Raw genomic sequence first — 17,196 nt, 5'->3', positions numbered from 1 at the left:
ACGCGCAAAAGCACTTCTCTACTTGGAAAATACGACGATTTTACGAAATCGGCTATTCGATCGAAGGTACATCAGTTCTTTTTCCGAAATGAGTTGCCAACGTTAGATAAAATTCTGTCAGCTATAAACACCGATGATGACCTTCCATTTTTCTCTCGTGCAACTTTGCACAGACTATTAAAAGTTATGAAATTTAAATACGTGTTGCGCAACAGGAAAGTTTTCATAGTTGATGGGGATGATATTGTGATCTGGAGGAGAAAGTATCTCCGCTTAATTAAAAAGTTTAGTTGAGTTGAGTTGATTTTAGTTTAGCGTCCCTTTCAGCAGCGAGGCCATATGAGACGTGGACCTACTGATTAACGTGGAATCCGAACCACATGAGCTCCCGCCGGGAATCGAACCCGGGTCTCCCACGCCAAAGACGCGTACGCTAACCGCTTAGCCACGGAGGAGCTCAATTAAAAAGTTTAGAGAGGAGGGTAGACATATTTATTACCTTCACGAGACGTGGGTAAATGCTTGTCACACCGTGACAAAAGTAATGGTAGATGAAACTGTGAAGTCTAAGAAAGATGCCTTTCTCGCTGGACTTTCCACTGGACTTAAGAATGCTTCAGGTAAAGGTAAAAGGCTAATTATTGTGCATATAGGAAGTGATAAAGGCTTTGTTACCCAAGGGAAGTACATATTCGAATCAAAGTCTACAAAAGACTATCACGAAGTAATGGATGGCACAAAATTTGAAAGCTGGTTTCAAAACATACTTCCACATCTGGAACCTAATTCTGTAATAGTAATGGACAATGCGCCTTATCACAGCATGAAGATAGACCGTATTCCCTCTATGTCTTGGACGAAGGAGAGAATAAAAAATTGGTTGCAAAGTAAAAATATTGCGTATGACGATTCTTTTGTCAAAATGGAATTAATTAACCTCATACCTTCTGCACTGAAGAATAAATGTAACAAGTATAAAGTAGACGAAATGGAAGCTAATTCAGGAAGGGAAGTTCTAAGATTACCTCCGTACCATTGTACGCTTAATCCAATTGAACTTATTTGGAGCCAAGTGAAGGGACATGTGGCACGCAATAACAAAAGTTTCACATTGAGCGAGGTGAAAAAACTGTTAGAGGAAGGACTAGAGATGATAACTCCTGAAAAATGGAGAGATTGCGTCCAACATGTAATAGACAAGGAGGAAACGAAATATTGGGAACTTGACGGGCTCGCTGACGATAAGGTCGAAAAATTCATCATCAACCTTGATGAAAGTGAAGAAAGTGACGATAGTATGGACGTGGAGCTTCTGGATTTGAGCGACTGAAAGGGTAAGTACTCAACATTATTTCTTTTGCGTTGTCTAACCCTCCAAGAAATAATCCTCCCACTCCAACCCCACGCCAAATATTTGGGTGTGCTCCTGGACAGGAAGCTTACATTCGAAGAGCACATCAACAACACCACCAAGAAAAGCACAGCAAGATTAAGAGCCTTCCTTCCAATCTTCCTCAGCAATCAACTGTCACTCGAGACAAGGATACAAACCTACATGAGTCTCCAACCCATACTCATGTACGCTCATGAAGCATGGTAACATGCAGCACCTTCGCATCTCAAGCATCTCCAGATCGTATAAAACAAATCCCTCAAAGCAATCTCAGGCCATTCACGAGACATTAGTACGCTTCAGCTCCACGAAGACCTGGACCTCCAACTCCTTCAAGACCTTCGCCGACAAAGATCAAAAAACTTCTGGCACCTTATCCGCAACTCAGATGAACCCCATCTAAGGGAAATCGGAACACTTCAGCCATACCGGCAACTCTACCGCATGCCTAGACCACCATAGGCAACCACAATCCACGACGGCAAGAATAGAACCTGCGACAGTGGCGTTTCTAAACAACAAATACGTTACAAGCAAGACAGGAGACATCACAAATAGAAGACAAGGGCACTAGCCCGAAACTTCAAGCCAACAATCGACAGGACAAAACTCGCAAACTTGCAAGACCAGGTGTACCCGGATGTAAATAGTAAATAAGGACGACACGTTCCGAGTTTGCTCTGATAATCCTGTGTTATTTTCGTGGAAAAATAAACTTTTCCGTGCTAAAAACTTTTCCAAATTAAACATTAACATCCCAGCTATAATTACTGTGATTTTCGTGTGGTTCAGTGCAGTGAAGTGTATATTTAGTAGGTAGTGTGTGCATGTCGCATGCTGCATGCTCTGAGCACACAAAGCACTCCACAGGCACGCGGCCATAACTGACGCTCTCAAGGTAGTCAGCAAAAAGCGCGGACGAGCAGGAAAGCACCTCTCGCTGATTGGCCAAATCGAACTAAAATCCTCGCCACTGATTGGCCAGAACATTTTCCAGCCAAGAGAGCAGTATAAAAGCAAAACCAGTGATACTCTTTTGAGGGCCACCTCTGACTTTTACTGACAACAAACTAGGACATCCCTGTTCTCATGAACAGTACTCGTCCGGCTATTTTTAGGGCCAGCGACGCCTGACGTGACCAGGATTGATCTGTTCTTTTAAGAACAGGTCCTTCTGGCTCTTTTTAGAGCTAGAGCTAAATATATTTCATCCCTCCCCGACAGTGTTGACGCTCTACGCACCGGAAGGAGAGGTTAAGATCATTCGCTGCCCTGGCCCTCTTGAGTTCCCGAGCTTAGAGTAGGGGCTCTCGTATGTACAGGCTTTGCCGACAGCCGGGCAGTGCATGGACCTAACCTATCCCAACGGGACTGCTAAGATAGGGACACCACACGAAACATAAACACATGCACCTACAAATCAACACCACAGTCCCTGATACCTTGCGGTGTTAACTACAGGACTGTTGACACTACGCACACGAAAAACCCCCACTAAATAACACAACAACCAACACCACCCCACTACAGTACTGCTGGATGGGAAAACTAAGCAACCAATACTAGAGAGGGCCCCGGCCCTTTCAAGAGCCACGCCAGGAGGAAGTACAGCGACATCTACAAATAAGAAGAAAAGCGCTGCGAAGAACGAAGGTAGTAACAACTCCACTACTACTGCGGAGAGAACTAGGAGAAGACCAGTGACCTCGCACAAAACACCAGCGACTTCTCGAACATTCAGCCAGAATCAACGTAGAAACAAATTAACAACACACCCACAGTGAATAACTCCAAACAAGTAAGATCAGCACAATCAATACTGACACACACAAAGAACACTGTTGTCAGGTACCAATAAAAACTAACACACACTCCAAGAAGAACACTAAATAAATTACAAAGAAGAAACAACTACACAAAGTCTACACCATGCAACGCACACCCAGGAACACAAGGAGCAGAAGCGCACTCAAAGATGCCACACAAGGGAGCGCACGAACAAGGGACCACACGAACAACATGAAGATAAGAAAACCAGCACAGCTCTCTCCTGAACGAACTACGGACTCGGAAGACAGCAGCAGCAGTGGGTCAAGCTCACCACACAGCACATTTTCTCGTTCCAGTTATGCGGAGGCAGCTAAATCTCCACTACAAGAAACAAGAAGAAATTCCACCTCAAGTGAAAATCACACAACGCTCCTGATCCAGACACCAACAACAAACCACAACAAAAGAAACGACAAACCTAACCAGGGCAACGCTGACAGACCCTCCCCTGCAGACCTGAAGGCAAAAGAAGACCGAAGAAACAATAAGGAAGACCAAGGAAACAGGAACGAAACCGACGCGCATATGGCAGAACAAACGGGCCCACATGAAGCTCCAAGGAACGAAGACAAGGACCAAGACAACAAACGGAAGAAAAGATCGAACATCCATAAGGAAACAAACACGCAAGAAGGAGAGAAGGAAGGACGCCCACAGACAACGCCCCCACATCCCACTTCACAAAACACTACAAGATTCTACCAAAGGAACAAAAATATTTTCAATCGCTATTTTCAACCCAGAACCAAAAAGCATTAGACCCCTGCATCTAAAACAGAAACTAGATCTTATCAACATCAATGTAAATATTCACACACTATCAAGGAACAATGGAATAAAGATTATCTTCAAGAGCCAAGCAGACAAACAAAAGTTCCTGAACAGATTCGAAGTGAAAGACTTCGGCCCCTCAGCAGTGTGGAATACGAATAATTATTACAAATACTTCGCGAACAACCAACCAAAAACAGCCACCTTCACATGTGTAGCCAAGGGGGTCCCAACCACTGAAGATGTAAACGACATCAAGGAAGACCTCATCAAACAGGGAATAAACTTCTCAAACATAACCAGAATGCAATCTGGAAAGGGACCCATCCCCCTCATACGTATATTCTCTTAGGACCCAGAAACTATCAACCACCTGATCACTAACGGCATTGCGATAGGCCCCTTTAGATTTAAGGTGGAAAACTCCAGAAACTCAAGCAGACCTACCCCATGCACACGATGCTATGCGTATGGCCACAATATACACACCTGCGCCAACAAAATCATTTGCTACAAATGTGGGGAGCAACAACCACCAAGCCGCTGCCAAAAGACAAAACCAAAACAATTCTGCGCCACCTCCAAGAACGACCAACATCGAACAGGAAGCAGCACATGCCCGGCAAGACCGCACGAAAACTCAGAAAACACCTATAAGAAGATTTTAATTCCCACTAGACAAGCAGAACCAATAAAAGCCTCTACTAGCAACACAGCAGAAGAAACCCAAGAGAACCCACCCAAGCATACTCAGCGCACCGAAAACGCAGAAATTGAATCACTCAGAGAAGAATTTTACAAACAACTAACAAATCTGAAAAATGACATACTTACATGGGTCAGCAGCACCCTTACACTTTTCCACAAAGACAACCCCAAAAACTTCATCGACACATTACGTCTCACAACGGAAGAAATTTTCAATGAAAGGATAAACATCATGAGGTCCAACGAAGGAACTCTATACGTTGGCAGAAACAGATACGAGAGGTCAAGAAAAGCAAGAACACGACAAGACGATACAGAGGAAATACATGGACAAGGACCAGGGGATGGAAACCAATAATAGACACACGAAAGAGTCAAACAAACTACGACTCCTGTTTGTCAACATAGAAGGGGTCAGACAGAAAATCGAAGAACTGCATACTTACGTAAAAGACCACAACATACAAGTAATAATAATAAATGAAACCATGCTCACTAAAGGCATAATACTGAACATGCCCGGATTCACCACAATTAGGAATGACAGGATAAGGAACAAAAAAGCAAGTGGCGGCACCGCCATTCTTGTAAAGAAAAACATAAAATTTACAGTTTACCCACTGCCCGTGGAAATACAGGAAGACGCATCAACTCCAATCCTCATTTATGTCCATACACAAAACCCCTTCTACAGGGTGCGGCACGTAAAACCGGCCCGTCGTAATATTCTGGTATATTGTGTTTTTGGCAACACTTAAATAATCTACCTTCCTACCAAGAGATGGCGTGTCGAGGTCGGGTCGACTTACGTGACCTGCAGCAGTCACGTGCAGCCGCAGCCAGTGAAACTTGTCGAAACCAGTTGAGAAAAAGGCCTCGTTGTGTTAAGCCGGGTGAGTGTCAGTGTGTGATAATGCCGTATTCGATTCCCGAGCGTGTTGCCATTGTTGAAGGGTTCATTCAGCTGCTCGGTCACCAGACTTGTCCACGTGAGACTTTTACTTATGGGGACTGTTAAAAGGAAGAGTATACGAAACAAATCCACACACAATTGAAGAACTCAAGACCAGGATCCAGGATGTCACCAATAACATTACAACACAAGAACTGACAAGGGTATATATGAATCTCCTCAATCGTGCTCACATGTGTGTTGAAGTGGGCGGAGGACACTTTCAGCACCTGCTGTGAAGGCTGCTGTGAAGGTGAGTAGTCATATTCAATACATTACATTTCATATATGTGTTGTAGTTAATCATATTCAATACATTACATTTCATTTTATGTGTTTACTTTACGGGCCGGTTTTACGTGCCGCACCCTGTATATAGCCACTCTATACAACCCGCCTCAACTAAGCATCTCAAACATCTTCCCGATCCTAAATTTCCTATCTAAGTTCAACAGAATCGTCGTGGCCTCCGACATTAACAGTCAACACTACACCACTGGGGACCCCATAACCAACAATAATGGGAAAAAGTTCATCGAGTACCTAGCAATGAGCCCATGGTTACTAACAAGGATAGAGGGGCCTACGAGGAGGGGCAGACACCCCGGGGAAAAGGATATCAAACCTGACAAAATACTAGCATCACCTGCTGTGTATACAAAAGTAAATTGGAAAAAGCCAGACTTCGCTACAGGATCGGACCACGCTATCATCACATTCACAACAGCAGAAAAACATCTTCAAACATATAACAACTTAGTGATACAACAAACACACAAAACAGATTGGAACGCATATAGTAACACAATAGACGAAATGATTGCCAACGTCCGCATCACAGACAATCCTGAAGAAATAGAAGAAGCTAACATAAAAATAACTGAAGCAATACAGACGGCAATAGAAGCGCATATACCCACCACTGAAATTAACACAAATGAAAACAGACTACCTTTCAGGATCATTCAGAAAATAAAAGAGAAAAGAGACCTACACAGACTGTACAAAAAACAACCAAACGAGCACACAAAATTCACAATAAACAGGCTACAGAAAGAAATAAAAGATGACATAATACAACACAAAGAAGACAAACTGAATAACCTCTGCAGAAAACTACAGGAAGACAACCTGCGAGACCCGGGGAAGTTCTGGAGAACCCTCAAATGCAAATATCAACAAAACCACAACAAACGATCCTACATAAGATCGACAATGTTGATGCACCAACAGAGGCAGAAAAACTACGAATCTTTGAAGACATTATGACCAAAAAGTTTAACAAAGCTCACAACTGCACAATGCAACAAAGACGGATTGGGGAATACACAACAAAAGCCAAGAACATAATAAAACACCACGAAAACCTAATACCGGCAGACAGGCTAGATACACACCCAGGGAACCACGGTATCCTGCAAGACGAAATCACTCTCGAAGAGCTGAAATCAACCATCAAAAAGAAGAGAAACACGGCCCCTGGCCCGGATACACTAAAAACAATACACCTAAAACGAGGATCAACCAACCTCCTACAGAAGATACTGGAAATATACAACGCCAGCCTTAGGACGGGTTATATCCCAAAAGACTGGAAACGAGCTCACACCATCCTACTGCCGAAACCGGGTAAACCAAACAACCTTTCCAAAAACTACAGACCAAAAACACTGACTTCAACTCTCTCCAAAATAATGGAGAAGATCATAGTAAATAGACTCCATAAATATCTAAATGACAGCGGCCAACTAAATAAACATCAGGCTGGTTTCCGACCCGCATATAACACTGTCCAACAAGTATTAAGGATCGTAAATGATGCCCAGAAAGCTCAGAAAAAACACAATAGAACAGGCGCACTTCTTTTCGATCTCTCGAGCGCATTTGACACTGTCTGGCATGATGGCCTTATATACAAATTAATAACGATGAACCTCGCAACAACTTATATCAGATGGATACACTCATTTCTAGAAGACAGGGAGACCAGAATCAAGTTAAACGCCTCACTATCAAGCCCAATAAAGATTGAGAGAGGGGTACCTCAAGGATCTACTCTGGCCCCTTTTCTTTACATCATTTATGTAAACGACACACCACAATATAAACATACAAAACTCGCCCTATATGCAGATGACACTGCATACTGGACGTTATCACGGATCATTATGGACATCATGAAACAATTAGAGGTTCAGGCCAGAAAATTTGCTGAATGGTGCAAAGAATGGCACCTGGAGATGAATACCTCAAAAACACAACTTATCCTCATTCACCCAACAACCAAATATACCCGAAGTAGTCTACACAGAACAATCAATATCGGAGGCACACAGATAAAACCTAAGAGACTGGCCACATATCTTGGTGTCACACTTGACCACCGCATAAACCTAAAGCAACACATCAGAGAACTCAAGAAGAAAGCTATCAGGACCATCAACTGCCTCAAACTTATCACAAAAAGTCAACTGACAAGAACATACATCAAGACGAAACTGTATAAAGCTATAGTAAGGGCCAACCTGGTATACGGATCCCCACTTTTCAACCCGGAACATATAGCGGAACTACAGAGGACGGAAAGATACTGGCTTAAAATCTCCAACAGCGAGGAAGCACTTTCAGAGCAACTATATAGAAGATACAAACTTGAGCCACTCTCAGACTTCATCGACGGTCTAAACAAGAACTTCGCTAAAAGGATGGTTAACTCTCATTTCTTCAAAGACCACTACAACAACATGAACCTCACGAACATCCCAAATACTGTAGTGGAAACACTCTATAACCTTGCAATGAGCTTAAAAAAAAAAAAAAAAAACACTAAATACGCACACACACACAAAAAACACTAACACAGTTTTTGAACTAAATAGCAGAACCTCTTTCCATAGAGCTAGTTCCTCATGGATGCATGCAAACGCACACGCCCACACAAGAGAAATAATATTAATAATAATAATAATAATAATAATAATAATAATAATAATAATAAAAATCACTCCACTGAAACCAACCAAACAAATACAGTACCACTCTGACATTGCGACACAACCCACGAAAAAAAAACGGTAACACTTTGGACAAAGTAGCCTGTGGCTACACGTCCCTCCCCCCCCCCTTCGGAGGAAAAACTGAATTGACTTGACTTGATACTCTTAGCTCAGTGAGATCTGATCTGGCAATTGAGATCTGATCTGATCGAGGTTGGTGATTGGAGAGTGGTGTGGACGGGAGTGTTCAGGCTTGCGGATCCTGGCAACAGGGGCCTGAAAAATAGGGATTAGGGAATCGTCCCTAAATAAATCAAATAGCTGACGAAATTGTAATAGTGCGCGTGTAGCTGCTGGCCAAAGCATAGTTCGTAATTGCGAAACCACAGTATCGCGAGTGATGTGACTAGCCGGCGAAGGCATTGTGATACGCTGTGTTAGAAATTTTCTTTCTTTCGTGCGTGTGTAAGTGTTCGGGAGTGCTCCGGGGATCGAAAGTAGGTCTTTACCCTTCCAGGGAGACGCTACACCCAGACATAGGGTAGAGAAACCGCTCTCTTAATAATAAAAAAAGGAATACCTAGCTTGACTTGCGGCCCTTTCAAGGACCAGTGAGCATTCATATACATATGTAAGCAAACTAAAAAAAAACCTCAATATTTAGTACCGAATTACATATATCACTTAGTATTAAATAGTGAAAGTATATAAGTAGTTTTTATGTAGTGTAAATAGTGAAAGTGTGCTAGTGTAGGAAAGAAAAAGTAGTGTAACCCAGTTAGTGCACTCGTCAGAATGGGAAGAAGTAAAAAGGAGGAGGAAATGGACGCAACGCCCAACATGCTGAAAGCGGCGAAGACCCTAGTAAAAGTAAGTGGGGCAGCAAACGGTAAGTTAACGAATAACGTAACCAACTCAGAAAGCTCTAGTGACAATAGTACAGATAGTGACACAAGCTCAGATTGTAGTAGTTCGGCTTCTAGCACTAAAAGTAAGATTAGTACTTAAAGTGAGAATAGCTGTAAAAGTAACGATAGCTGTAAATCAAATTCATCTCTAAATGTAACAAAGATAGATAAGGAACAGGTTAGACAAAGACTTCACAGCATTATTTCAGACGTATCAGACACAGTATTTTCACAGTTAGACATCAGCACAGACACAGAGAACTCAAGCCGTGAGACAGCTGCTAGGACGAGGGGGGCAACCTTTGCAGACATTCTACGCAACAAACAAGACAACTTAAGACAAACAACAGACAACGAAATCAAGACAAAGACTAACAATACTAAACAGTTCCCACCAATATACATAACTCACAGACGAGACTTTCAGACAATTTCCAGACTACACGGAAACATCCCGGCTAAACTAACATCACAAGGTTATAAGATCACTGCGTGGAGTCAAGAAACTTACAATCAAATATTAGATTACGCAAACAAACACAACGTAGAGCACACCCACGCAGCTAAGAAAAACAACATGCAGGCCAAGATGGTAGTAAGGGGGCTACCTTGACATGCCAACACAAGAGATTGAAGGGGAATTAAACAGGGTTCTTAACACAGAGGGGAACACTGCCCACCAGATGACGAAACGACAATACATAGACACTAAGGACAGAACAAAGGGCATGAAAAAGGTTCCAATGCCATTATTTTTATCAAGCTGCCAGACTTAACGAAAAAGAAAGATCTCGCGAGTTTGAAGCACATTTTGTGTATGTTAGTCAAGATCGAAGAGTATAGGCCTCCTCCCCCAAGTGATTTGATACAGTGTCATAGATGTCAGGGTTTCTTGCATTCGGCGAGCAACTGCAAGAAGCAGCCTAAGTGTGTCAAATGTGGTATGGGGCACTTGACTGCTGATTGCAGAAAGCGAGCTGAAGATCCGCCTACCTGTGCAAATTGCAACGGACCCCACCCAAGCAGTTACAGAGGCTGTGCGGAATACAAGAGATTCCTGGCCCTAACGTCGGGCAGCTCAAAAATAGGGGCTGAAAGAACCAGACGAGAAACAAACAAGACTGCTGACTCTAACACACGACAAATAAACGTTGTAGCTTCCACCTCAACTCAGCAGACACCTAGACGTAACCCCCCCCCAGAAATCTGAGACATCACACTGACAGCTCTTCATCAGACGATGAGACATACATAAACAATAAGTTGACAAAAGATGCTACCCCAGCAAACGACGGACAAGAAACAATAACACTAATACAGAGACGCAACGCAAAAACAATACACAGGGACAATCGAACGACAATCAGGCCACCGACAAAAAGACCACCTATCATAGAACAGAATATAAACTCTAAACTTGACTTCTTGGAATTCCGCATTGCAGGTAATAAGGATATAGACTCTGTTTTTTGTCACGTACAAAATTTCTTAATACATTTCATTAGATGGGTAGGAAAACTACTAAAATGTAGCTTAACTCCATAAGAAAGAGATGGGCAAACAACTAAATAGTAATAATACCATCAAAATACTTGCCTGGAATGCTTGCGGGCTCAATGAAAAATAGATGAATTCGCGGACTATTTGCAAGAAAACGAAATAGATATAGGATTAATTAGTGAAACGAACCTAATGACTCAAACAAAGGTAAAAATTCCGAACTATACAATTTATAGGAACGACAAAAATGCACAAACAAGTAAACTAGGGACACTAGCTCTTGTTAGAAAAAAACATCAAGCATTCAGAAATTAAACTACCTACGCTCAGCCCTGTAGAGGCTACAGGTATAAAAATACGTTTGAAAAACAAACCCATAACAGTTGTCGGTATATACAACTCCCCGTCCATACCAAATAACACAGACGACATACGGAAACTAGCAAATATCGCTCCAGCCGTAATACTAGCAGGGGACTTCAATTGTAAACATACTCTCTTTTGCAGTAGAACAACTAACAATAATGGAACGAGGCTATATAACTACATGCAGGGATCTCCCTTCCAAGTATTATCGCAACATAGGCCAACTCATTATCCCCCAAATGGCAACAGACTAGATGTCTTAGACTATGCTCTGCATAAAAACATTAACGGTACCTTGAAAATTTACACTGAAAATGAACTAGATTCAGACCACCAACCGATCGTCATTACAGTAAACGGGAACCCTGAGCTAGCGACTGAACAACTCGGTTTTAACTATAAAAAAGCAAATTGGGAATTATTTAAAAAAGAAGTAGAAAAATGCATTCCAGACAAGTATGAGATACTTAATAGGGACAACATAGATCAGGCAGTTGAGATACTAACTAAGGCTATACAAAATGCAACCATAAATGCAGTACCTAAATTCTCAAATAGTCAACCAATACGCTCTAAGCTACCACAAAGCATTAAAGATATAATTCAACTTAGAAACAGATTAAGAAAAGACTATCAAACCAAATAGAAACCCAATCACTAAATATCACATTAATAGACTAAGAATAATTATCAAATCCGAAATTAAAAATTACAAGGTGTATACTTGGGACAGAAAAGTACAATCCTTAAAATTCACAGATGGTAGTATTTGGAAAATAACAAAGAACCTTACTAAACCTTACACTCCCACCCCCTCCCTTCACGGTGAAAATGGGCTAGTATATACAGATAAAAAAAAAAAGCCAACGCACTCGCGGACACGCTTGAGAAAACTTTCAGACCTAATGACATTGGGGACAATAGAAGGCATGAAAGACTTGTCAAGCAAAAAATAGAATCAATTAAAGTGGCAGATTCACAAACATCTGCAAAACGAACAAATAAAATCGAAATTACAAAACTAATTTCAAAACTAAAACCACTAACGGCACCGGGTCATGACAATATACAAAACATTTGTATCAAATATTTGCCGCAAAAAGCAAATCATAAACGCAATAATGAGACTAGCCTACTTTCCCAAAAAATGGAAAATGGGCAAAGTAATACCATTACCTAAACCAGGTAAAGACCCCTTGTTCCCACAAAACTATAGACCAATCAGCTTACTATGCACACTTGCCAAACTTACAGAATCAGTGTTGCTTACAAGACTCAAAAGACATATTAAATCACACAACACTTCAATAGATGAACAATTTGGTTTTAGAAATCACCACTCAACTACGCAACAACTAGTAAGACTAATTGAGCACATCACTGATAGCTACAATAAAAACAAAGGCACAGCAGCCTTATTTCTTGACATTGAAAAGGCGTTCGATAGAGTCTGGACCGAAGGCCTACTCTACAAACTTAGTATCATTGGTATCCCAGATATTTACATAAAAATCTTAATGGCTTACTTGAGTAATAGGAAGTTCTATGTAAAAGTAGGATCAGCACAATCCAGATCCCGCGAGATAGAAGCAGGTGTTCCACAGGGTTCATTATTGGGACCGCTATTATTCAACCTATATATAAACGACATACCGAAACACGACGACACGAACGTGGAGCTGTTCGCAGACGACACGTGCATCTTCGCTAATAGTTGGCAACCCAACCAAGCCGTGAAATATATACAAAGGCATGTACCAAAATTGGAAGAATGGTTCGAAAAATGGAAAATCAAAATTAATGCAAATACATGTGAAGCCATGTACTTTACCAAGCGCAGGAAGACGCCGACACAAGAAGTAAAAATATTCGATGAATCAGTACGATGGTCAATAAAAGCAAAATACCTGGGAATATTTTTAGATTCGAAACTTACATTCAAGGAACATATCAACACGCAAATCGGGAAAGCCACCGGCAGGGCTAATGAACTCAAAGGCCTACTAAATAGCCAAAATATAAGCGAACATGCAAAAACAATTCTCTACAAAACACTAATAAGACCAATATTAACATACTCAGCCCCAGCATGGGGACATGTTCTGAAGACCAACATACGTAAATTACAAACTTTTCAAAACAAAATAATCAAAATAATTACAAACTGTCCAAGATACACCAGACTAATTCCCCTACAATATAAACTTAACATCCTACCCACCGCGGAGGAAATCAGAAATTTAGCCATTAAATTCTACTCAGCTAAAGGAAAATCTGAAAACCAACTGATATCTGCACTAGGTAACTATGACATAGGACCATACAAGCACAAAAGACCGAAACAACTTTTAACTTAGATAACAGACTGCAATTCACATGTACTCAGGTGAATAAATAATTGTAACTACTAACTATAAATCTCCTGTAAATAACTCTATAATCATCATATTACAAATTATATTATCAAAAGAAAATACCATAAAATAAAATATATCTAATAAAAAAACCGAAAACAACATAAAAACTAAAAAAATATACAAAAAGCGAACAAAAAGAACTTTATTCTTGAAAAAACAAACGCATATATATGTTTAGGTTATGAGCATAAAATGTTTAAATGTATGTGTGTATAATTATTTTATAAGACCATAGGAAAAGTGCAAATGACAAAAATTGGTATATATATTGTATTATGTATATATTAGGTGTATATATTGTATTAATATAAATAGGAGCTAAAATATGTAAATACTATATCCGTAACTAACCAAATCAAAATATGACGTACCTGAGACATGTAAATTACTAATGACAAAAAGCCACACAAGTCTCTTTCCAGGTCCAGATGATGAACAAGCACAGAAGGACAGACGAATACGAATTGCATGACAAAAAAATAACAACAGCCCCACTAACAAAACACTTCCCCACTACAGACTACACAGAATTGCATAAAACAAAAATCATTAAACTAGGTTAAATTCAACTAACAACAAATGAACTATAAAGTACAGACAAGTTTACATGGATTTTTGCCACCCTTCTAAAGTGGTTTTGCCATGTAAATACTTAAGCATGTAGCACGACCGATTATAGGTGTATTTTCCTGGTTTCCAGGTTTTCTATTATCCCTCTATCAAAACAAAATAACTCTTCTATCGCGCTTTCCTATTTTCTTGTTTACCCTTCCTTCTTCTATCTTACACTATAGCTACAGACTTCCGTGTAAATGTCTTCCGGAAAGATAGAAACCGCGACATACACCCACCGACATAACCTGTAGGTTACTAACTGCATGGAGGAGAGGCTTGTAGAATATTGGTTGATGCCTTACTCTCTATCCAGGACGCGGGCTTTCCCGAGGGGCGTCCTTTTTTCTAACTTTTCTGTTTCTGTTTCTCTTAGCTCAGTCTGCCCCCGGAGCAGGCAAGAGCACAAGACAGTGCCAAAATTGAAAGTTAGAGCCCCCCCCCCCACAGTAAATAAACTCTCTATAGTGCAGAACACTACAATACATCTAGTAGCTATATAATACCGCCAAAAAACAGTACACAGAACAATTGTAGCTTATTTACAAAAAGTGCGATTCCTGCCCTCAGTGCAATGGACAGCAAGTGCAGGTTCTAGCCCCTAACCAGTCGGTGCCATCTCGAAATTCATAACTATCCGGCCCTTTTTAGGGACACTAGTGTGAAGTGCACCTACAAAAGACTCAAAATAGCGACCATCGTCTCACTCAAAATCTTCAAAGCGAAGACCACAAGCCGTTCCCGCAAGATGTCCCCCCCGACATCGGCCATTAGGAAGAGGCATCCCCCCCAAGGAAACATTTCTGCGAAGAAGTACAAGGAAGTGCGTTTTACCACACTCGACAAAGGGCCCAGGCGGCGCCCAATCCCCATCACTGAAGATCTCATCCCCCGACCAGACGTCCAGACCACCACCCTGCCAGAGGCCTTCACCCCGAAAACCCAGATTGGCCCAGCCCATCATTTCTCACATCAAACCAAGCAACATGAAGTGCAAGTGATCAGGTACCGAGCCCAGTGGACCCGCCCACGACCCCCCAGGATTTGAAGTCCCCCGGAACCCAGCTAGACAACAGGAACCATCACTGCTGCCTGTTCTATTTTCAGTGAAGAACCGCTTCCAACCCCTGAGAGAGACAACCCCACATGGAAGAAACCCGGACCATGATGCCCCTCCCCCGAGGAAAGCTCAGGATCAGAGGACATGGACGTAACCACCGAAGGAGGAGCCCAAACGCCCTCTCTCCCCAAGCTAGCTGCCCGGAAAACCTCCATTATTCATTTACGATATAGTGAACAAAGGCACCTTCACCAAAACATTATCAGCCACGTGTTCAGTCCCCCCAAAATACTTCAAAACGGCCGACTTCATTAACATGCACTGCGCCACTGTTGAAGATTTCGCCAAAATTGAAGCGTACCTCAATCAAACTGGACGCTCCTACTCAACAGAACTTCTCAGAACAGGGCGTCCACTGAAGATAGTGTTGAGGAAGCTACCCATTGATTGCGACCCCAAAGATATTCAGGAAGACCTCCAGTCACAAGGGTTTGACATCGAAGCAGTCCATCAAATGAAAGGTCGCCCGGATGTCAAAGGAGACAGCCCCCTCTTTTCACTCTTCCTTGTACAGTTGCCGAAGATCAACCAGTCCTCAGCCATCTACGAGGTCCATTATGTTCTCAACTATAGAGTCGAGGTGGAACTCTATCGAGGAACGGACCTCCTCCAGTGCTACAGGTGCCAGAGGGCAGGCCACTCAGCGCGAACCTGTAGGGCCACAGCCAGATGTGTGAAGTGTTGTGGCCCACATGCAACCACAGACTGCGCAAAAAAGAGCCGTGACACACCCGCCACCTGTGTGAACCGCAAGGGACCACACCCAGCCAATTACAAGGGATGTGCCTACCTAAAACAAGAGAAGGCGAAACGGCACAACCAGGCATTTTCTCCTCCCTCAGGCAACCAAGACCAGAAGAACTCCACCCCGGAGGACACCCAGGACCCCAACCTGCCCCAGAAAAAGCCCTCCCAGGACAGAGAAGAGCCACCAACCTCCAAGCCCAGTGACACCGGAACTGACAGCTCACTTCAAAAGCCCTCCCCCTCCACCCGTGAATAAAACAAACACCAAGATAAGGGAAAACTTACCCCAGGCCTCCGAAACAAGTCCTCCAGCCCACCCAAAGCCCCAGAGTCAGAAGAAGCAGAAGAAGAAGAATCCTCCCTAGCCACGACCCTCAGGGAATTCCTCGACCTCCTCAAAGGCCTAAATGTCCGTACCATCATCGCTAAGCTCAAGACGCGACTACAGAAAGTCATGGCAGAAAAGGACCCAATCTCTCGCTTCACGACAGCCCTGGAAGTCGCCGCTGGACTCCTTGATGATGGTACGGACTAATCACGCAGTGGTCCGTAACATCAGACTGGCGAGCTGGAACGCAGATGGCATACTGGAACAGAAGATCGATCTAACACTTTCTCACCAGAGAAAACATCGATGTGGCCCTCATCAACGAGACCCATCTCAAACCAAACGATCACTTCTGTATCCGAAACTACATCACGCACCGCACAGACCGCCACCCCGGAAGACAAGGAGGAACGGCAGTCCTCATAAAACGACAAATAGCCCACGACCAGCTCTAACTCCCAGTTTCCACCTCACTGGAACCAACGAGAGTGACCATCTACTCCCCGGACGGACCACTGCACGTGATCGCAGCATACCGCCCGCACGCC

The 17,196-nt window shown here is 42.5% G+C and overlaps 1 protein-coding gene across 1 annotated transcript; it reads left to right on the top strand.

The window, feature by feature from the left end:
* Positions 1 to 544: 544 nt before the first annotated feature.
* On the top strand, positions 545 to 1,330 carry LOC145675177 (uncharacterized). Its single transcript, XM_081745547.1, has one exon. The coding sequence runs from the start codon at positions 545 to 547 to the stop codon at positions 1,328 to 1,330; it is 786 nt and encodes a 261-aa protein (XP_081601673.1).
* Positions 1,331 to 17,196: the final 15,866 nt, after the last annotated feature.

This window comes from Thermobia domestica, chromosome 18 (assembly GCF_964235325.1).
Source record: "Thermobia domestica chromosome 18, izTheDome1.hap1.1, whole genome shotgun sequence".
Lineage (NCBI taxonomy): Eukaryota > Metazoa > Arthropoda > Insecta > Zygentoma > Lepismatidae > Thermobia > Thermobia domestica.
This window is presented reverse-complemented; position numbering and strand designations above follow the sequence as displayed.